This window comes from Mustela erminea, chromosome 19 (assembly GCF_009829155.1).
Source record: "Mustela erminea isolate mMusErm1 chromosome 19, mMusErm1.Pri, whole genome shotgun sequence".
Lineage (NCBI taxonomy): Eukaryota > Metazoa > Chordata > Mammalia > Carnivora > Mustelidae > Mustela > Mustela erminea.
The window spans coordinates 58,198,202-58,220,523 of record NC_045632.1 but is presented as its reverse complement, the minus strand read 5'-3'; the positions used below and the strand labels follow the sequence as shown (position 1 = coordinate 58,220,523).

General features: G+C 56.4%; 1 protein-coding gene and 1 long non-coding RNA gene across 2 annotated transcripts; one reads left to right on the top strand and one right to left on the bottom strand.

The window, feature by feature from the left end:
- Positions 1–7,437: 7,437 nt before the first annotated feature.
- FOXC2 (forkhead box C2) lies at positions 7,438–10,288 on the bottom strand. Its single transcript, XM_032324966.1, has one exon. It carries the CDS (start codon positions 9,784–9,786, stop codon positions 8,281–8,283), a length of 1,506 nt encoding a protein of 501 aa, XP_032180857.1. The 5' UTR covers positions 9,787–10,288; the 3' UTR covers positions 7,438–8,280.
- Positions 10,289–17,863: 7,575 nt separating this feature from the next.
- On the top strand, positions 17,864–19,503 carry LOC116580133. Its single transcript, XR_004281515.1, has 2 exons — positions 17,864–18,167; positions 19,053–19,503. It is a non-coding gene; the product is annotated as an uncharacterized LOC116580133 (long non-coding RNA).
- The last annotated feature ends 2,819 nt before the right edge of the window (positions 19,504–22,322 follow it).

Sequence of the window (22,322 nt, the reverse complement as noted above, 5' to 3'; positions counted from 1 at the left end):
TGGCAGCGGTCGCGGGAGAGCTGGTATTGGTGAATGCGGGTTTCTTGCTTTATATTCTGCGCTTTCCTGTTTATAACAAGGAGGGGGTTTATAACAACTTTACAAGTGCACGCAGCTGGCCCGTGATTACATTAAGCATTTGGGAAGCCCGCTTGCTCTGCACCCGCCCCCCCCCACTCACCCTGGGGTGTAAGCTCCCCCACCCCGTCTCATTTTACATTCAGCCAAGTTAGATTTTGAATCAAAAGCCCTGAAGGATGCCGATTCAGAAGGCGAGGTCTTCTGCTCCACGGGGTTGCTGGGATGGGGGTGGGGGTAGGGATGGGGGTGGGGACATCAGTGCCACGGGTTCCTGTTTATGATCTCTGCTGATGATTTTTTAAAAGAAAAAACCACCTGGGATAACTGAATTAGCATTTCATTGAGTAAACCCTGTGGGGATGCCAGAGAAGAGGGAGGGAGGGGTGAGGGCCACGGGTGGGCGTAGGAATGGCCCACGGGTGGCCCTACTCTGCAGGGAAAGGAGCAAGAGGCACTACGGGGCAAGGGACAGGCATGTCGGCCGCTGCCTGTGTCACAGAGAGGCGACTTCTGCTTGCGGAAGGCCAGGTCTCCCCTGGACAAGGGAAAGCCGGAAGAATCCCACTCCACAATGGGGACTCCATAAAGTAACTCGGATGTTTGGGGGTTCCAGATAGCAGGGAAGTGGGTAAGTTTGACACACGCTAAAGGAAGTCAAAATCAGAGTCGAAAAGCCGGTTTGGGAGCAGGCGAAGTCTGAGGGAGCGCCAGGCTAGGCGCTGGGACACCTCCGGGCCTCCCTCCGGGGAGCTGCACTTCTAACTTAGGCCAACCTGGCTCCGGCCTAGGTGTGGACCGAGGCCCTCTAGCCAGGAGGGGGCGGGGCCGTGTCCTCTCTGGATCTCACCCTTCAACCCTGGGGGGAAAACACCTCAGGGCCGGAGCGTCTGCAACCCGCGGCTCCATCGTCCCCGGAGTCCCCCAACCTCTCCAGACCAGCGCGCCCCCCACCCCCGCCGGCAAGCTCCAGTTTGGGTCTAGCTTGATGTCCAGCCTCAGCTCTCGCTCCAACAGACCCAGAGGAGGGCACCAACCCCTCCGCACCCGGAGCCCTCCCGGGCGCTTGCCCCGCACCCGGCGTCCACACGCACATCCCTGCCTCTCCCGAAAGGCGCGCCGCCCGAAGCGCTGCTTCTAAACCCCAAGGCAAAGCCGAGCTTGAATCCGTGCAATCCTAAACGCCGCCCAGTCTGGGCGTGGGCGGGACGCAGGCGGGACCGCGCGGCTGGTGGGCGGGGCGCTGAGAGGCGAGCGAGAGAGAAGGAAAAAAACCCGCTTCGGGTGGCGATCTGGAGAGGCGCGTCCAGCCCCACGCGTTTGCAGATTTGCGGCGTCTCCGGGAGGTTCCTCCCAGCAGGAGAAGTGCGTGGCGCCCTAACCCGGCTCCCTCGCGGGGTCGAAGCCTGGGGTCCCAGGCCGGGAGTTAGTAACTGGAGCCTAGGAGGAGCCCGCGGTGGGAAGGAGCCCCGCGCCGGGCATGTTTCCGGGGAGCGCATGGCACAAGCCTCTGGCGACCGAGTGCGGATGCGCCCTCGTGCGGAAGCTCTGTGTGTTGAGGCCCTGTCTGAGGCCAGCTGGGGCGGGGGATGGGGGGGGGTGCAGAAGAGCCTGGGAGTCGGCCAGGCTGCCTGGGTATCCCAGAGAGCCAGATGGGGACACTGAAAGTTCTCCCTAGGCTCGGGGTCTTCAGGTCCCCCCACACGCATTCATCTCTGAAGTCAGTGCCACTGCATCTCCCAGCCTGCAGCAAAGCCCTGAGATTTCCAGCCTGCCCGCATGCTCCCGGAAGGACCTTGGGAGTTCCCACTCTGGGGTCTGTGTGGGATGAGGGCAGGGGGTACAGGTCGCAGCCCCTAGGGAGAAAGCCTGCTCCATGGGCACACGGGGCAGAGGCCAGGCACCAGGCAGGACCAAAGGGGCCTCAGAAAAAAAGGCTGAGGGTAGGGGAGAACCGGGAGGTTTTCCCACCCCCCTCGCCCCAAGGCATCTCCCCTTCCTCTGCTCCTCCAGTCACCTGAAAAGCAGATACTCGAGTGAAGAGTGATCTGTGTCATCTCCCGAATATTGGCTCACTCGTCTCGGAGCAAAGACAGTCGACAAGGTGTACACACACCCATGAATGAACGATCGCCCATGCTTGCAGTAGGTGTGAGGAGAGGGTGGGAAGATCCAGGACCTCCTCAGCCAGGTCACCTTACTGACACCCTAAAGTGACGCTGGAGATGGTGATGACAAGGACTGTAGGAATGACTAAGATGTCTTGATCGCTACTATGCGCTGGCGCCCTCCTAAAACATCTCTTGGATTAAGTCACTCCTCCTCTCGGCTCTAAGAAGCAGGAGCCTTCGTCATTCCCATTCCGCAGACCAGGACACCAAGGCCAGGAAGTTAACCCGAAGAAAGGTTGCAAAGACAAGAGAACGATCCCATGATAATAGGATTACTGTGTGTGCGTGCCAAGGGCCCTCACAGCATCGATGAGAGACAGGGGTGGTGGATTCGCCCATTTTACAGATGAGATTTGGAAGGGGCAGAGCAAACACCCCAGACAGCGGAGGCCGTAAGGAGCTGAACGGGGTGTTGGAACCCACGGGGTTTCCTGCGAAGGTGGATTCTCTGAGTTCTGACGTCCTCAGGTGCCGGCCGAGGCTCCGAGAAGTGTGTCTGGAGCACTGTCTGGAGCACGGTCTCCTGCTGCTTCTCTTGGACCAAGTGAGCCGCGGATGTGACACTCAGCCGCTCTGCCGAAGCCCAGAGAGCAGGGCAGGATTTTCCAAATTACTGATTTCCTTAGAGCTCGTCTTGTTCCCAGCAGTGATTTAAAGGGTCTAAAACAGGGGCGGTTCAGGCATAGCGGGCAGCAGCCTGACACACACTCGCCAGGGAACAAAGAATCAGGGCTCTCCTGGTGTCGGGGTGAATCCCGACAGCTCACGGGGAGTCTTCCCTGCGGCCTGGGCACTACCCAAGGACTGTCCTGACATAGTTGGGTTCATACATCCTCAGCAATAAGCCTATTTGATGATCCTATCACTTCTCAGTTGAGAAATGGGCCCAGAGAGCTTGAGGGAGCACGGCCGAGGTCCTGCGAACCCTCGGTCGGCCTGGGAGGAGGCCCTGGGCTGGCACATGAGGACTCGGTGCGGAAGGGGCGGCCTGTAAAAACAACACGCGGGCAGAGAGGGAGCCCCACGGGGGCCGTTGGGAAAGGTAAGACCCAGGGCCCAGGGCCACCAAGCCAGGGGTCAGACGGGCCTCTCTGGCCTCCGTGACCTCCAGCCTGGGTGGGCTCACGGACTGCACGCAAAGCTGTCCCCCAGGCGGAGGCAGCCCTCCCTGTGCTCCCCAACCCCATCTCCTTTAAGGGACCCGTGCGGCCGGGGAGCTAGTCCATCTGCCAGCTCACCCCCAGCCCTTCACAGCGGCTTTGCACACACACACACACGCACACAGCCTGCTGCTGGCAGAGCCACCAGAGCCACACACTCGAGCACCGCACTCTACAGGGGCCGCGTCCTCCCGTGTGTGCCGTGAAGCAGGAAAGTCGCCATAGCCCGGAGAGGGTTGGCGCAAATCAAGGCCGTGGCATCCAGCGGGCCGAGTGGCCGTCCTCAAGGCAGACTCCCTGAAACCACCCGCCCCCTTCCCTTCATGCCTGTGTCAGAAAGCAAACATTTCCAACGCCTTGGCGAGCCGAGGCCATGCGAAAGGGAGGCGGGCAGGGAATGCTTCCCAGGGTTTGGGAAAGCATTTCGAGTATGTGGTGCCAAAAGGCCCTTTCTGCCGGCACCGGTCCTGTGGGTCCTGCTCACCTAGAGTCCAGTCCCCCAGCCACCCCTGGCCTGGCTGCACTGAAGGTCTAGAACCTCAGGTCTCTCTCTGTGTCCACCACACCCTGAGGGGCAGCAGTGTCCCCTCGGGGACGACGCAGGCACCCTCGCCCTGAGGCACGAGGCCCAGGTTCCAAGACCCCAGCACATTCTGGAGAAACTTGGTTCTGCCCATTAATTAATGGGTCTCTACTTGGTTGGCTGTCTCCGCCCACCTCGGGTTTATGGTTATCAATGAATTCCAATCACACCAGGCTTGGCCAACACCCTGTGCGTGTTTTGGATTCAGGGTGGGGGTGAGGAGTGACGGACGAGGCCAGCGGGCACCAGGGCTCGTTCTCACTGGGGGATCTGGGAACGCTGCCCTCTCTGCGTTGAATGCAGCTCACAAGCCTCTCCCAGGCCCAACAACAACCCCAGGCAGTCTTGGGGTAAGAGGAGATAGACCCCAAAACATTTATGAGCCAAGCACCAAAGTTCCCGGGGCCCCACATTTGCTCCTTCCTCCCACTGTGGATCTTCGTTCCTTGCCAGCAAGGTAGGGGAGTGGTGATAAGTGAGGGCCCGTCGTGGAAGCCCGCTGTGCAGAGAAGGGAAGGACTGGGCCGCCCCACATGCCCTCACACGCACCTGGTCGTTTTAGAGATGAGCAGACTGAGACCAGGAAGGGAAGTGTTTTGTTCCCACAGCATCACCTGGGCTTCCATTTCCCAGCTAATGCTCCGGCAGTTAGAGGACACAGGTCTCCACTGATTTGGTGTGGGTGGGGACAGGCTATTGGACCCGGGGGTGGGGTGGGGTGAGGGGAAGGCCACCTGGCTACAGACGCAGGTCCGGACTGGGGAGAGAGGCTGGGCCACACACGACAGTCCCTCCCCAGGAAAGCTGTGAGCTTGGGGCATGTCTTGGATTCTTACAAGAAGCAGCCTCTGTGGAGCTGGGAATGTGTGGGATTCTCAGAGGCCGTGGAGGCTTTCCCAGCAGCCCACGTCTGTCCAAACAGGGCCCTGGTTAGCTAGAGTCACGGCCAAGGCCCACAGGGCCAGCAGGGTTAACTCTATGGGCAGTGGTCTCTGCCCGGTGTTGGGGTTGCTTGCATTTTATCTGCAGTATCTTTGAGACCTGCCTACCTAGCTCCATGTTACTGGGGCAGGAAGGAACGGGGTCACCCAACCTTCACGCAGAGGCAGAGCGGCGCGGTGGGGCGTCCTGGCGGCCTGACACCTGCATTCTGGCCCTTCCACTTCCGGCCTCTCTTCCCCTTTTCCTGACAGGCCCGAGGCCTCCGGAGGACTGAGCAGCCCTGAGAGGGGAGGCCAGCGGATAAGCGGAGCAAGGACAGCCTGTGCCCCCGCGAGGTCTTTCCGCGTCAGGCAGCAGACACGCAAGAGCCCCGGGGACCGGCAAGGCAGCGGTGGATCTCCTCCGTTCCGTTCCGTTCCGTTCCGCACTGCTCAGTTTCACGCTGCTGGGTGCCCCCTCCCCACAAGGGAGCAAGGGGCGCCAGGAGGCCGCTCAGTTCCTAGGCCGGAGGTTGGAATGACTGTGGGGATGCTGAGCCCCGTGGGCTCTGAGCGGTGCCCAGCGCACAGGGCGGGCCTTCTGGCAGAGCGAGTTTACCGGCACCTACTCTGGCCCCTGGGGCCTCAGATGCAGGAAGCTTTCAGGACCAGGGCATCCCAGCATGCCCAGGCCTTACGTACCCCTCCCCTGTGCTGCGTCCAGAGGCCTGGATAAAGCCCCAAACGCAATCCCTCCAGCAGATCACGCTCCTAGGGAAATGGAAGGACACCCCCCCCCACACCCAGCCATGGCCTCTATGGGCCGCGGGGACCCTTCTGGAGCTACTCACTTGGGTGATCGGCAGGCTCACAGGGATTTCTTTCAGAGGCCTCCCCAAAGATAAAAGATATCAGTGTGGCTTCGGGGACAACCCGGTTCTCACCCAATTCTTTCCCATTTCTCTCTCCTTTATTTCTCGTGTGACTCTCAGACCTCGTCTGAATTCCAAATCTTGAGATGAGGGCAAGCTTACAGGGCAGACGCTTAGGAAAAATGTGGGGAAGGAGAAAGCCAGCGGCAAACATCATCTCGAGAACGCGAGCAAAATGGGACCAGAGTTCCAAGCTGGGTACTCTACAAGGAGGGCCGGCCTTTTCTGCGGCCGGGAGAGGGGACGAGGTCTCCCTCTCCTTCCCAGCTGGCTGGTCCAGCTCACTCAACCAAAGCAAGGGGGCCTGGGGGCCTGCTGGAGGTCAAGCAGCAAGCACTGGGGCTCTCGGAACCTGAGCACTACGGAAAGGAATAAAATGCTGCTTGTATGTCTTACCTGCCGCCACCTCTGGGGCCACAGATCGAAAAAAATCTGTGTTGCACATATGGGGAAATGTATTTTGCTCACACGTCCCCCAGTTCTATTTCAGCGAGACTTAGAGACAACGTGCCATGATTAAAACAACAACACAAACCCAGGTTATGTTCAGCGCCACTGCATGGAGGGAAATCAGTTTTTGGAAAAGTCATCATCGCATGAAATGTTAAATTCACAGGGAACTGCAGCCATTTCAAAGTACAGCTCCCCTCCTCGGGTGGGAAACCCATGCCCAGTTTAGAGCTCTGGCCTCAAAATTCACAGGGAGAGACCAGCAGGGGAGTTGTGCGTTTGGGCCAGCGAAACACATAAACGCATTCCCCTGCCCTAGCCATATCTCACAACAGTTTCATTGTTATTAAAAACTTTAAAAGACAAGATACCAAATTGGAAGGGCAAAGGATCTCCTTATTCCTTTAAGTCCTGAGAGTTAATAAATTTAGAACTCCAGAAGCATCGTCAATTATTCTTGAAGGCTTTACAATTTTTCACTGCAACAGGGTAAGGACTGACAAAAATCAAATCAAGAAGTGAAGAGGTCCGAAAGCCAGCTCTGATCTAGCCACTGGCGGGAACGGTCGTTTCGTGCTCCAGAATCAGTCCCCTCTGGACCTTCTCCTACCCACGTCAAATCCTTTTCTGGAAAACCATTCGAGTGGGGAAGGAAGTCCGCATTTTAGGAAATGGAGGGAAAGCAGGACTCCCTCCCCCTGGTTCGCAGCAGTTTGCTAATGGAACGCGCTTATCTTCGCCCTCCCTGGCCTCCTCAGCTGGGGAGGGCTGGATGTGGAGGTGCAATGGCACAGTTTGTTTTGACAATTGGCGTGTTTTGCTGCATTTAGCAAAAAGCATTTACAGCAAACGCGGCGAATGCGCCCAGTCCTTGAAGCGGCCACATCCAGCCGGGGCTGTTTCTTGACTGCCTAGGCCAGGGTGGGATCTACATTAATGGATAGTCTTTTCTGTCACTAACGAGATAATAGGGGAATGCTCCCATTCCTCGGTGATCCTCCTCACATCCGTCTATCCGTTTGCCCACCTGCGTAACAAAAATAATGAAAACAGGTGGATTTCCAAAAAACGCACCTTGTTGGGGTTTTTTGTTTGTTTGTTTTTTAAATGCGAGAGCACAAACACATTGTCCGGACGTTGGGCAGAGAAACAACACGGGTTTATTTTAAGGTAAGTACAACAATTAAGACCACATACGACAAACACAGGTGAAGTTAAATTTTTAAAGTTTTTTTTTTTTCTTTTAGGAACGCTCAGGGAGGAATCTACTACACAAAGCCATCACACTTTGTAAATAAAAAGTATCAGATACTTGACTTCTTTATCCGCCAACAACAACAAAATAAATTATTTCCTTGTTTTGCAAAAGACCTACCACCGGGAATAGAATGATATCTCCTAAGTGTGCAGGGATTAAAAACCCCACATAGGTTTCTTGAATTTTCATTTTGGCAATTAGAAATGGTTGGGTAAGGTGAAAAAAATCATCCAGTGAACTCAACTTTAAATATTATATTAATGGCTCTGAACAACAACAAAATAGCCTGATTACAAATCCACACATTTGTACAGCACGGTTAGAGAAATTTAAAATTACACACAGCACAAACGGAGTCTATAGAGGCCCCCATAGAGCTATGGGGGCCTCTACAGAGAGTCATTACTGGGTCGCTATGGGATTTGGTCCGTAACTTAATTTTTGAAACCCCAGCTGGAGCAGCGAGCACAACCATCCTGGTAGGGGAGGGGGTTTAAAATCAATATTCATTTCGCCGGACTGCGTCCCTTTACCGGGGCCTCTTAGGATCTCGAAAACGCGGCCGCGAATTAAAGTTACCTGCAGCTTCGCAGAGGGCTGAGGCCGGCGCGCGCTCCCTGGGCTCCCGGGTCTGAGACAAGGCTGGTGGGCATGTTTTGGTTCTCTGCGGCCTGAACTGTCCTGAGAGGTCGGGGTGTGGGAGGCGAAGCCGGAGCGGGCCAGGCGGGTCAGTACTTGGTGCAGTCATAGGAATAGGGGGCGGCGTGGCGGTAGAGAGACGGCGTGGATCTGTAGGGCAGCTGACAGCTCGCGTTGGTGCTCACCTGCGGTTCCCCGAGGGTCGAGTTCTCCATCCCCAGCCGGTGGGAACTGAACATCTCCCGGACGTTGGGGAAAGTCTGCTGCTGGGCCGCGAACGTGTGGCCCGGGAGGTGGTTCAGGTCCGCGCTGTGGTTGAGATACCAGGAGGCCGCCTGGGCCGCAGCGGCCCCGGGCTGCGGCGCCGGCTGGGGCTGGGGAGCCGGCGGGGGCGGCGGCGCCTGCGGGTGGTGGTGGCCGTGATGTTGGTGGTGGTGGCCGGCGGCGGCGAGCGCGCCCTCCTGGCCGGCGGCGAGGTTGAGGGCGCTCAGGGGCGACGTGGGGCCGCTCGGGTGGTCCGAGAGGGCCTCGTCCAGCGCGGGCGGGACGCACATGTGCGCGGGCCGCTCGGCACCGGTGTACAGGCTCATGGCGCGCATGCTGCACTGGTAGCCGCCGGCGCCCCCGGCCTCCAGGCCCTGCGCGCACGGCTGGCCGTAGGCGGCGGGCGGCGCGGTGGCGTAGGACAGCGCCAGCGGCGGCACCACCAGGCCCGCGCGCCCGGACGCGGGGCTCAGCTCGCCGCCGGGCGGCGACGTTCGCAGCGTCATGATGTTCTCCACGCTGAAGCCCGGCAGCCCGTTGGGCGCGCCGGCGTGGTGCTCGGGCAGCGAGCCGTCGGGGGAGCCGGCGGGCGTGGAGGCCGCGCTGCGCGGGCTGCCCTGCAGCGCGCTCTCGGGGCTCAGCGTCTCCACCTTGGTGATGACCGGCAGCGCCGGCGACGCCGCCTCGCTCTTGATGACCACCTTCTTCTCGACCTCCTTGGGGGCGTCCGCTAGAGGGGGCCCGGCCGGGGCGCCCTTGGCCGCCGCCGGGGGCGGCTCCTTGAGGTGGGCCCGCTCCTCCTTCTCCTTGGGCACGTCCTTTTTCTTGAAGCGCCGCCGCCGCCGCAGGAAGCTGCCGTTCTCGAACATGTTGTAGGAGTCCGGGTCCAGCGTCCAGTAGCTGCCCTTGCCGGGCTTCTTGTCGTCGCGGGGCACCTTGACGAAGCATTCGTTGAGCGAGAGGTTGTGGCGGATGCTGTTCTGCCAGCCCTGCTTGTTCTCCCGGTAGAAGGGGAAGCGGTCCATGATGAATTGGTAGATGCCGTTCAGCGTGACCTTCTTCTCGGGCGCGTTCTGGATCGCCATGGTTATGAGCGCGATGTAGCTGTAGGGCGGCTTTACGAGGTCCTTGGGCGCCGCGGGCTGGTGGTGGTGGTAGGGCGCGTAGGAGCGGCCCATGCCCGCGCCGTACTGCTCCGGGTGGCCGGAGTAGACGCCCATGGGGCTGGCCATGCCGCCGTAGCTGCCCGCCGCCCGGTAGTAATTTTGCTCGCTCAAGTAGGGCACCACTCCCAGGGCGTTGGGGTCGGACACCGAGTAGCGCGCCTGCATGCTGCGTCCGAGACGGCTCGCCGCCGCCTGCGCGCACGCACCGCGAGGAAGGGCCTGCGAGAGCGAGAGCGCGAGAGAGCGAGGGAGCGAGCGGGCGAGAGGCCGGGAGCCGGCGGGGGGAGCCCCGGGCGCCGGGAAGCCTTGGGGGCGAGATGGGGTGGCGCCGGCCCTGGGCGCCCGCCGGCGCGCGGAGACGCGACGCTCGTCGTCAGCGGACCGGGCGGATCGGCATCCTGGAGGGCGCGCCCGGCGAGCGCAGCGCTGGCCCCGGCTCGCTCGCCTGCTGGCTCTCGGGGCCGGGGGTGGCCGCCCGAGCTGGCGGCCGGGGCGCAGCGGAGACGCCACGCGCGCAGCGGAGCGAGGCCGGCCGCTCTGTCCGCGCCGGGAGGGGGACGGCGGCTCTCCTAGCCCCCCAGCGAGGAGGCAGCCCTGAGGGTCAGCAAGCCGGGGTCCAGAGTGGCCGCCCTGCCGAGCCCGGAAAAAGAGGCAAAGTCCCTTTTAGGGATTGGGAAAAGTTTCAAAAGTCTTCTTGCTGAAAGCAAGTTTTTACTTCCCTCCGGCCACGCCCCCTCCGGGGACTGCGGGCCAATAGCGCGCCAGCTGCGGGGAGCGGGCGCCAATCGGGGCGAGGAGCGCCGGAATCCGTCGGCTCTAAGACCCCGCGGCTCGGAACCAGACTCCCCTGCGCTGCAGGCTTCCCTCGAAAAGATTTTTTTTTAAAAGAGTGATATCTTCTTAAAATTTATTCTATTATCACATTTTGGTTCATGGGCCCACAGGCTCGGAGGAAAAAAAAAAACCAAATCCCCATGCCCCTTTGCAGATAAAGTTAGTTTGAGATATGAAATCGAATTGGTGAGCATAGTCTAGTATTTCCCCAAAGACTGTGTAAGCAGCAAAGACCCTGGGACTATTTTTCTTATTAATGAGTGATGAGGCGAATAATTAGATTTCCTAATTATCGGGGCCCAGGTGTGATGGATTCTGAGCAGGCGTGCTGAGGTGGTAGGGAAGGGGCCTCCTTCTGGTTATTGTCATCATTTAAGCAAAAAAAAAAAAAATAATAATTTTCAACAGAGAGTTTCCAGGTTCAGGGCCGTCAAGAATAACCCAAAAGCTTTTAGAGGCAAATTATGGAAACTGAATGCATGCCCCTCACCTCCGCCGGAGGGAGAGGAGCAGGCAGGCCGTGGCCTCCACAGGGAAAGGCAGAGTGAGGGAAGCAGCAGTGTCTTGAGAATTTAATGTCCAGTGCGCCGTGGATTCGGTAAATCGCCCGCGTCACCGTGAGCAGTTTGGTAGGGTTTGGGGAAAGAGAGGGGAATAGCTCCGCTAATTTCCCGCACTCCCCGCCCGCGCAGACGATCGCAGACCACCTTCTCCAGCTTTGCAGGGCCTCTCCCTTTTCCCAGAGATAAATTCCCTTAGACAGGCTGACTCCCGCGCTCCCCAAGGACGGGAACAATGCAGCCAGCCACCGGCCCAGGCAGAGCCGGGGTTCCTCTGCCGGCGAGGAGGAACCCAAGCCCGCTTTCCGCGGGGGCTGCGCCCGGAGACGCGCGTCGGTGGCGCCGCACAGGGCGGCCTGCGGGCGAGGGGGCTGCCCCCCGGTCCCGTCGTCTGCTGGATCGCCAACCCCGGGGCGCAGTCCCCACCTCCCGCTCCCGGCAAAACCCCCTTAGGGACTCTCCTGGCCGACTTTCTGTCGTCGTCGTCCTTTGATAAGACGATCTGGGCACCAGGGCTCCGTGGGAGGAGGGGGTAAGTGACCGCTCACGGTTAAGACACCTCCAGAGTTTATTCGGTCGGGTTATCGCCCTGGAGCGACTCGAGGTCTTCGCCCTTCAGAGCTCTCCCCTCTCCTCCGGTTACCCCGGGAAGTTAGTTAATTTGTGGACTGAGTATTCCTCCAACACCTCCAACAATCGGCTCCCCATTCCCCGCTTCCCCTTGAGGGGGAAGGACACTCATAAGAAGGGCTGAAGACTGGTCAGAATCCTTCTGCAAGTTGCCCCTCGGTTGGGTAGGGAAGACCAGGGATGAAACTCTTGTACTTACCCACCGCCCCCCCCCCCACCGCCCCTCTTCCTGGGTCGCTCACTTGATTCCCGGGAAAAGGGTGTGAGACAATCCGCCCGCGCTCAGCTTCGGGAGGTGAGGACAGGGCGTCGGAGACATCTCATTCATTTTCAGGAAAGGAACAAAAGAAGAAAACAGGCGTGTGCGTTATGTGTGAGTGGTACTGTCTCCCGGTAAATTCACAGTCAGAGGGCCAATGCAAACCAGGTTCCCAGGTTTCATACTGAAGGTTCCCCTTCAGTATTCTACTTCTGAAACACAATTTTTTTTAATGGGTGCTGTGAGTCTTTCTTTAACTTGATTTTTTTTTTTTTTTTTTTTGCAACGAAATAGAATCAAGCTTCCCAGTCCTCAGCTCCCAGGTGAAGGGTCTGAGAGTTCCTCCGCGCCACTAAGCCTTTATTATTTTTTAGTATGTTCAGATCCATCTTTTTTTTTTTTAATGCCTTCCTCGTGGAGTGTGGGGCAGGCACCTCGAGTTCTTACTGTTTCACTGGAAATGCAAACTCTTGATGGAGAACTATTCCTCGGTCTGTAGGCTTCCTGTAGAAATATTATTCACTCTGCTTTTATGAGGTGCTCTAAGAAAATGTATCACAGCACAGGGTAAAACCCAGAAACACCGAGGACCGTGGAAAACAAATTCCAAAAGGACAGCTGCCATCTGAGTTTGCATTTACAGGGGTGTCCGGGTTTAACATAACGTCATCTGCAAAGCACTAGGTGGAGTCGCCAAAATTTTGCGCCCCTCCAAAAAAACTTGGGGTTGGGAGGAAAGAAATCCTATCATCTAGACAGAAAAGGTGAGAGAGGCATTTCCCTCGGCCCCCGGCCCTGGGTTTGGTCTCGGCTCCGTAGGACCCCGGGAGAGACGTTTGCACGGGTCGGTACAGCAGCACCTTCCGCACACCTGCGCTTGGCGGACACCTGCGCTGCCGACCTTTCCTGGAACCTGCGGCGGGTCTCCGGGGGTGGCGGGGGGGCTTCTGGTTCATGCACGGTTGCGTCCCCTCCCGAGCTTGCGGTCGCGGAGCCGAGATTGGAATCGGGCCCCGGAGGGTGCTGCGTGTCGCAGGAATCAGGAGCGGTGATGAAGGCGGGAGAAACCCAAGCCCCCCCCCCTCACCTCCTCCCCCTGGCCCCCCACCCAGCACGCGCACCCGGAGGCCTCCCGCCCCCGCGCCGCCCGCTCCCGCACCTGGACGCGGCTCGCGCGGGCCTGTGGTTTTGGCGCCACCTGAAGGCCAACCGGGGGAACTGCTCAAAAGGCAGAAAGAAAGGGACCGGGCGGCGCTGGTGGCAAGGCAGGTGCTGACACCGCACGGACGCGCTCCGGCATTGCACCGCGCGGGGAAGGCCCTGGGAAAGCGCCGAGCCAGGACTGCGTGCCGCGCGTCGGTGAAGGAAGAGCAAAACGCTTTCCAGAGCGATGCAATGTGTCAAGAACAGGGTCGGCTGGAAAACGGAAATGTCTTTGAGACTTCTCTGCAGCAAGAAATCCTCTCTGGGGAGATTCGCGGAGGTTCTGAGCAAAGAGAATAAATGAAATCTGAGCAAATATAATCTGTGCCTCTTAGGAGGCTAGAAGTCTAGGCGCTCCCACCCCACCCCCACGCCGGGGATTTCTTGTCCCTCTGTGTCTTCCCAGGCCCACCGTCCTTCTGCCCAAGGTGTGGCTTGGGTTTAGAGGGATTCATCAGAAAAGCGTTTGCACTGGATGTGGGTGTCCGGCATTGGCTTGAACGAGAGGGGGAGTTTCAAACATGCCTGCAAGCCCCTTCTGCTCCTGAGGCACTACAGAGAATTCAAAGAGGCCACAAGCCAAAGGAGAGTGTGTCTTCTCTCACTGCTTTCAAGACATTTGTCCCAGAGGCCTTTCAACATCTCCCTCTGGGCTCGGGCTCCAGAGATGCCTTGGGTTTCAGGGAAAGGAACCAGGGATAAGGGCAGTCCCAGTCTTCCAGAATCTACAGGGGATGTGACGAACGTCTGGCATGAACAGAATCAGTTCTGCTATGTAAAAATCCATCACAACCCGGCTCCTAGCAATGATCTTGTTCCAGGACGACAGGCGTGTCCCTGATGAAAACTATCTGAGCCCCCACCCCCAGCCCCAAGCATGGCCTTCCCAGGAGATAAAGCCGATTCGGTGCTGTTCACAGATGGCAGTGCCATGAATGACTAGTAACAGGGGACAGGACTGTCCTGGCTTGAAAGGAATGTGATAACTAAATGCAGTGCTTGACCAGAGTGGGGGAAATTCAAAGGCGAATAAAAGACAGTTTTGAGAGTACCTGGGAACACTTGAATCTGGAGTGCATATTAGATAATAATCTTGTATCAGGGTTAAAATTCCTGAGTGCAGTCACTCGATGTGGTCAAGCAAGAACACGTCTGTCCTTGTTTCTGGAAGGTACACGTCACCGTGTTGAGGGCTGGTATCGTCCTCCCTGCAACTTCTAGAAAGATTCCACTGCAGGGGGTGGGGTGGGGGAGATGGAGTGACACGCCTGAACCGTCAAATGGAAACAGCCACTGAGCCTGAGGGGTGTGGGCACTCGCTGTGTGCAGTTCTTGCAACTTTCCTGTAAAACTGAAGTTCTTTAAAAAGACTTTTTTTTTTTTTTAAGATTTTCTTTATTTGTCTGAGAGAGAGAGAGAGAGAGCGCACAAGCAGAGGTAGTGGCAGGCAGAGGGAGAAGCAGACTCCCCGCCCAGCAAGGAGCCCCATGTGGGACTCAATCCCAGGAACCCAGGATCATGACCTGAGCGGAAGGTAGATGCTTAATCCATTGATCCCCCAGGCGTCCCTTGAAATTTTTCAAACTTAAAAAAAGATGAGCGAAGAACACCTCCATTACTCTGAAAATTAAAAAAGGGACATGACACAAAGCAAACACCCTTCCACGGAACGACTTGCAAGACCTCACATGGGGGCCAACTTGGCCCTGCGTCCCTTCTCCTTGTGTTCTGGACGTTTCTGAAAAATAATCAACAGTCATGTGCTTTATCATATTAACTTGTGATTGTTTAAGTTAAAAAAAAAAAAGCTGATTCTCTAAGGAGCTTTTTTGTCTTATAAGTCAAGTATTGCCATAATTAGCACAAAGACGCAAGAAATCCAGTCGACTGGTGTAGATGTTTTCCAAACAGATTGTTCAAGTGTACATGTTTCTTCTTAAAGAGTGTCAGGGAGCTGCCTTCAGCCGGATGGCTGTGGACGTGATTGACTTGCTCAGTTGAGGGGGGTGTAAGCTGCAGCCAGAAACACCCCGAGTGTCCCCGGCTTCCTGCTGAGCAGTCCCAGCTGGGCGGGGCTTCTGCTCCTCCAAGTCACTCAGGACCCGAGTGTTGGAAGGCCACCTCTCCTGCCATGTTGGCAGGGGCCAGAGAGGGAGACCCTGTCCTGGGAATTAAGTGGCCCCGCCTTCCAGTGCTGTCTATCACCGTCCTTCAACACTCAATGGCCAGAGCCTGTCATGTGGCCCCAACATGCCCAGGGGACAGGATGTCCGTCTGCTCTGGGCCCAGGCACATGGGCGAGCTAACATTTGCGACTCAGCCCCCCGCTCACCCACGCCCTGCCTTCCTTGGCAGGTAGGGACTGCCTCATTTCTCTCTGCAGTCCCAGTGCCTTCTGTGCTACCTTGGCACGTAATAGGCGCACAAAAATCGTTGTGGAACCGAATGTATGATCTTTCCAAGATTTTTCTCCCTGGTGTGTAAGAGAAAGTGGAATGTGCGCACAGTGTGTGCTCTGTTGGAGAATCTGCCGTGACACCTCTCTTTTTTTTAAGATTTAATTTTTTAATGTTTATTTATTTATTTAACACAGAGAGAGACACAGCCAGAAAGGGAACACAGGCAGGGGGAGTGGCAGAGGGAGAAGCAGGCTCCCCGTGGAGCAGGGAGCCCGATGTGGGGCTCGATTCCAGGACCCTAGGACCACGACCTGAGCAGAAGGCAGATGCTTATCAGTCGTTAAGTCCCGCAGGCACCCCCCGTAACAGTTCTCTTAATCTTCTCTTGGGGTGGGTACGCTTCATATCACCACTTTACAGGTGGGGTTTAAGCCCTACCTGGAGACCTTAAATATCCTACTTGCGTCTTGCAGCTGCCACATGATTGAACTGGGTCTCTTAACCCATCACTTTGGAATTCGGGTCAGGACCTTGGAAATTAGAGGAGACTTAAAAAGTTAAAATAGAAACTTCTATATATGTATAAAAATAGTCTAAATGGAAACATATAGATTGTAATTTTATAACTATATATACACAGTGAATAGTGTATGCACATAGGCGTGACTTCTGAACACACATGACTCAATGTCTCTGAAATTTTAGCTTTCTCTATCACCAACTGGAAACCCTGTAATTAACCCTGTGGGGTAAATAGACTCATTATCGGAGCCCGTGAAAAGCGGGCTATTCCCTGGGAGGTACAGACAGGGCCCTGATTGTGTGGACAAGGCAGGGAGAGAGAGGGAGAAAGTGTGGGATGGGTGTTCTGAGCCCCAGGGAATAAGCCAGACCTGGAATCACAGTCCAGGGCAGCTTTGAGTGGTGCCTCTGACGACACGGTCTCATGGTGGCAATAACCTAGGGAGACCCCATGGGGACCTCGAAAGAACTGAATGGAGTCAGGAGTCCAGAGCAGCTTTCCCAAAGGACTCAGACCATGGTGGGCCCTGGATGCTCATCACCCTTAGGAATCCCATGAAAGCAGAGAGCGTTCCCCAGCTGGACCCCAGCCTTCGCACCTGAGTGTCCACACTGGGGGCTTCCAGTGCCAGACCAACCCGGACCCTCCACAGGGCCTTTGCATGTGCTGTTCCTTTTGCCTAGGTCCCTGGCCCTCAGTTCCGTGCTGCCTTGACACTCCTCCAAGACCTCACCTCCCATCTGCTTCCTGCTTTCCTTCAGCCCACTCCCACCCTGATTCACTGTCACCCTCTCTGAGATGATCCTATTAGTCTGTGGTCTGCCTTGCCACCCCCCCACACACACACACACACTCCATTCCAGGTTAGAAGCAGCAGGAAAGCAGGCAGGACCTGGTCCGCCTCATTTAGCCACTGCGTACCACACCCCACTGCTCTGCTCAGCCCAGACTCATGGCTCCCAGCTCCCAGTCACCTGGGGCTTCAGAAACACAGTCTCCTTCCTGCCATAACCACAGGCCTCTTTCCCCACTCAGTGGTTGAAACCCAGGATCCAATTCAGACATTTACTTGTACTTATTTTAGGCAGAGGCTACCCAGGGAATGGGGAAGCATGGTCAGATGCTCCAAGGTTGTCCTGGAAGGGCTCACAGGCTGAAACTTCTATTCTGGCAAGACACATACAGACTTATTAAACAATTCTACATCTATTAAGTATTAGATGCAGCTCCAAATAACCAGGTATCTTTCAAGTTCTCAGTTCAAGGGAAAATAACAGAAGGTCTTTACTTGGCCCTGCAACAGATAGGAGAGATGTCAATGGATTGCTGGCAGCCCAAAATACGAAAGAAATTATACAGATTTTTTTTAAAGAGTGGGCGTCATACACTACATGGCTATAAATCCTAATAGCAAAAAAGACTTTAAAACCAAAAGAGCATCTTCTCACCACTCTCCCCTGCACTCACAGAGACCACGAGCCCCTCCCACTGCTTCTTTGGCCGCTACCCCCAGATCTCAGAAAAAAAGCTTTGCTGCTGTTTCCGCTTGGCGAGGAGAACTGCGATCCTCTGCCCGCCTGCTCTGTGTTTAAAGATGCTCATACGTTTACTTAGAAGAAACCGGTTGGTTCCTGTGTGCAGAGGACATTTTAAAATGACCGGAATGCACCCGCTTGCCCCAGTTGCATAACGGCGGCACACTGTGTATATTTTAAATTCACATTTGGGTTCACCCGAGGAAGCCAGAGCTCTGTGCGGGCACCACTCCGCCCTCTCTCCGCCTCTCCAGCTCCCAGAGGAGGTCAGTTTCCACCCAGGGCAGGTCCTCCTCGTGCCTGGAACTAATACCTCTTCAAGCCCCTCCCCACTTTGTTAGAGGAATTTCTTGGCGCCCCACCCTTCCCTCCTGCTAGCCACCAGGCCGATTTGGGGTCCAGGAGGGCATTTCTGGCGTGGGAAAAACACCAACAAAAGCAGGAGAAAGAAGAAGGGCAAAGTCAAATTGATAGAGACAAAACCGGGCTGAGAGAGGAGGCTGAGAGTCTGAGCCGGTGGCTCGAAAGGCCTGGAGGGCAGGCTGCGAAGTGTGTGCTGGGCTAGGTGGGAGGCCACGGGGACCGGGAGGTCACAGCTGGAAGGTATGCGGGGGGCATGCGGGTGGGCGGAGGGCAAGACAGGGGGCAAGCAGAGGAGGGGGGAGGCGGAAGAAGCATGGGGGTAGAAGGGGGGGCAGCGCCTGGGAGTGGACAGAGTCGGGAGAGAAGATGGGGCGCCCGGGGGGCTCAGTGGGTGAAGCATCTGCCTTCGGCTCGGGTCATGGTGTCAGGGTCCCGGGATCGAGCCCTGTGGGCTCCCTGCTCAGCAGAACGTCTGCTTCTCCTTCCTCCCTCTACCCCTCCCCTGGCTCGTGTCCTCTGTCTCTCTCAATAAAATCTTTAAAAAAAAAAAAGAACTGGGAGACAGGAGCCCATTGCCCTCTGAAGCACGGGGACGCAGCTTTGCCCTGGGTGGTGGCGCCAGAAACAGCGCGCGGGGCCGTCGCGGTGACACTTCCGGCATACTCGCCTCGCGACAGTCCCGTCTCCAGTGAAACGCCAGGGGCTGCCCGAGGGCCTCGCCTGAGCCAGGATGGGCGAAGGGGCATGACTCAGGAGCAGAGCCGCTGACAGAGGGTGCCTGAAGGGAGGGGGCAAGCTTCTAGCTCTGCAGGAACCAGTCTTTGTTGTTAGTGAAATTATTCGGGTGTTGTTTTCTTTAGCACTTTAGGACGTGTGTGCGCGCGCGTGTGTGTGTGTGCACGTGTGTGTGTGCGCGCGTGTGTGTGCACGTGCACATATGATGCAGGGGGCGTCTGGGAGCAGAAAGCAGAGGTGGCATTTTACGTGTTAAGTCTGTACCTGTGACGTGTAAGGGCTGGAAACACTGGCATTTCCGAAGCACATGCAGGGAGAGGCCCGGCTGTCAGCACCCCAGCACCTCGGGTGCATCTCACCTCTCAACACCTCCTCTTGTCTGTCTAACAGGATGGTTCTGGGACGATGACAACGTGCTTGCTGCGGGCTGGGTGTGCTCAGACTCCCTGTGGACCAGCCCGCTCGGTCCTCTCGCCGATGCTAATGCAGGAATCACTTCCTTGCATTGTACAGGAGAGGAAACAGAAGCCCCGAGAGGTGGGGTTGATTACCCAACGTCACACAGCTTGGAGACCCATGGTCAAACTCTTCATGCTCTTGCCATTTTCACCATGTGCTCCTTCTCACCGGGCTCAAAGGGGTTGTGAGAACTCGCAAGGCAGTGCTGTGACGAGCTCTAAAACCCTCCACTTGGACGTAAACATGGTGTCCCAGCAACGTGATCATCATCGCCAGACCCCCAGGGCCACCAAGGTGTCCTTCAGTAGGTGGTGGATAAACTGTGGCCCATCCAGACAATGGACTGTTACCAGCATGAAAAAGAAAAGAGCTACCAAGCCATGACAAGATAGGGAAGAAGCTTAAAGGCTTATCACTAAGTGAAATAAGACAATCAGACAATCAGAAGGGCTCCGTCCTGTGCGACTCCAGCTCTGTGACATCCTGTGAAAGACACGGTATAGAGACAGGAGAATGAGCGGCTGCCAGGGCTCGAGGGAGGGGGAGGAGTGGGCGAAGCGGGGATTCTCTGATACAGTCATGACGGCCAAGTGTCATTATACGTTTGCCCAAATCCACAGAATGTCCGCCAGTGAGACCGACCCCTACCGTGATCTGTGGACGTCGGGTGTCCACTTTGGTGTCCTCAGTCAGGTCGGGCTGCTGTGACAAGATACCGTGGACCAGGCAGCTCAAACAGACTTTTCTTTCTCACAGTTCTGGAGGCTGGCAAGGGTGGCGGCAGATTCTGTGTCTGGTGAGAGCCTGAGTCCTTGTCCACGGATGCCCGTGGTGGAAGGGGCAGGGTGAGGGAGCTCGTTGGAGTCTCCTCTAGAGGGGCACGAACCACACTAAGGAGGCTCTGCCCTCAGGACCTGTCATCTCCAGGGACTCTACCCACTAAAGCCACCACGTTGGGCATTAGGCTTCAACATGAGATGGGTGGGGGGGTAGACATAGATATTCTGTCCATGGTGATAATGATGTGTCAGAGGTGATGGTGGCAAAGGCACTATTTTGCTGGGGGGGGGGGGGATGCTGTTCCTGGGGAGGCTGTGCCAGGCAGGGCGGGTAGTGACAGTCTATGGGAACCTCTCTGTGCCTTTGGCTCAACTGTGCTGCAACCAGAAAATGGCTCTACTGGGACTCTTAAAAAACTCTCAAGTGGGGCACTTGGGTGGCTCACTGGGTTAAGCCTCTGCCTCCGGCTCGGGTCATGATCTCAGGGTCCTGGGATTGAGCCCCGTATCAGGCTGTCTGCTCAACAGGGAGCCTGCTCCACCCACCCCTTTCTCTGTCTGCCTCTCTGCCTACTTGTGATCTCTCTCTCTGTCAAATAAACAAAAATAAAATCTTTTTTAAAAACGCCAAAAAACCTCTCAAGTGACCCAAGTGCAAATGTACATATAGGATTGAGTTTGAAACATTTGGGTCAACGTTCTAGAACATCTTCCTATACAGGAGAGGCAACTAATTTTTTCTTTAGGTGTCTGTCTTTCAAAACCACTTGTTCTTTTAAGTGCCTGGATACTGGGGGCGCTTCTAATCAGGCAACAGGGAATGAGGGGCCCAAGGGAATGTCCTGGGCAGTGCCACCTGCTTTCTGACGTTGCCAGTGAGGAAGTTTGTCCCCAGTGGATGGGTGGCTTGTTACTCTCTGGGGGATGCACCAGGCTGTCCGCCTGAGGGACTTGGGCCGTTGGTCAGCCCCTGTGGCGCTGCTCTGAGCCCAGCTGGCTGACAGTGAGACCCGCACACGTTTCCCCTGCTGCAGCCACTGCTTAAAACACGCTCCACAGATCTACTGGGTTTTCCCGAGAGTGGGAAAGGACACCGACCTCCCTGAGAGATTTTATTTGATAACCTTCTATTGTCCAAAGCAAGGCTTTATACTCCTTTTTGCGAGCCTGTAAGAGACACAGCCCCCCTCCTCATGTGGAACGAAGGCCCGTTAATGTCTTTACGTATGAACGCCACAAACACCATCCGGGAATGTAGAGCCGGGACCGAGAGCCCGAGATTTATAATTAAGCCCGGGTGCTGCCCCTTCCCAGCTGGGCGGCTCTGGGCAAGGCTTGCTGATGTCTTGAGCCTCTGTTTCCTCGCCTGTGGAAGGCCGGTCACATTTGCTGTCCCACGATCATTGTGAGGACTGTATTTAGGTATGATTGCTGAAGCCGTGAGCCTGGTGCCTGGCATGTCTGTAGCAGTGTTCCTTACTGTCGCAGATTATGTTCTACCTGATAGACCAAGGGGATCGGATTACAAAGGGGATAGGATTCGTTCTGTGGGAGCTCCAGGAAGTCACTGCGACCCCCAGAATCTCACTTCCCTATTCTTGAAGACGATTCTAAAATGCTTCATCTGTTTCACAAGCTTGTCGCGGGGACGGTATCAAGTATTAGAAATACAATTTTGAAAAAGTAGCTGCCAGTTCTTGCGGGCTTGGGATGCATGAGGCGCCCCCGCTAAGGGTGTGCAGCTTCTCATTAGCAGGTGGTTACTGGTGACTTGGTTTGTGACAGCCTCCTTTTGGGAGGACCGGTCATCTTTCTAAAGGGCGAACGCACCTTCTCTCTCCTGCTGGAGTGGAGCCCAGAGAGGGCTCCAAGTGGGCCAGTGTGTTCAGCCCCATCTTCCGAGCCACCTCCTGGCCCTTAGACGGACACACCCTACGGGTTGCAGCTGCCACATCGTTGCAGTCCCTAGATCCAGAGGTTGCTGTAAAATCAAGAGGTGTTTCTCAACTCACCCATACCCAGGCTGGTCACCATCCCACCTGCAGCAAATCCCACTCCAGCAACCGGACATTTTATTTTACTTTTTTAATTTAAAATATTTTATTTATTTGAGAGAGAGAGACGGCAAGAGGGAGAGGGAGACGCTGAAGCACACTCCATACCGAGGGCAGAGCCTGATTCGGGGCTCCATTCCGCGACCACCAGCTCGTTACCGGACGTGAATCCAAGAGTCTGAGGCTTCATGGACTGAGCCAACCAGGTGTCCTTACAACCTGACATTTTAAAGTGTCCACAGCTGAGGCAGATGCACACCCAGGTGAGAGCACTTGGATGTCTTTCTCAGAGAGGAAGAATCGCATCCTGGAAGAGCAATCAAGGCTGGCTTCCCGGAGGAGGGGGCCTCTGTGGGGACAGAAGAGGA

What these genes read in the sequence shown, in the direction of transcription:
- FOXC2 (XM_032324966.1), bottom strand. Translation starts at nt 9,786, where the DNA reads ATGCAGGCGCGCTACTCGGTGTCCGACCCCAACGCCCTGGGAGTGGTG.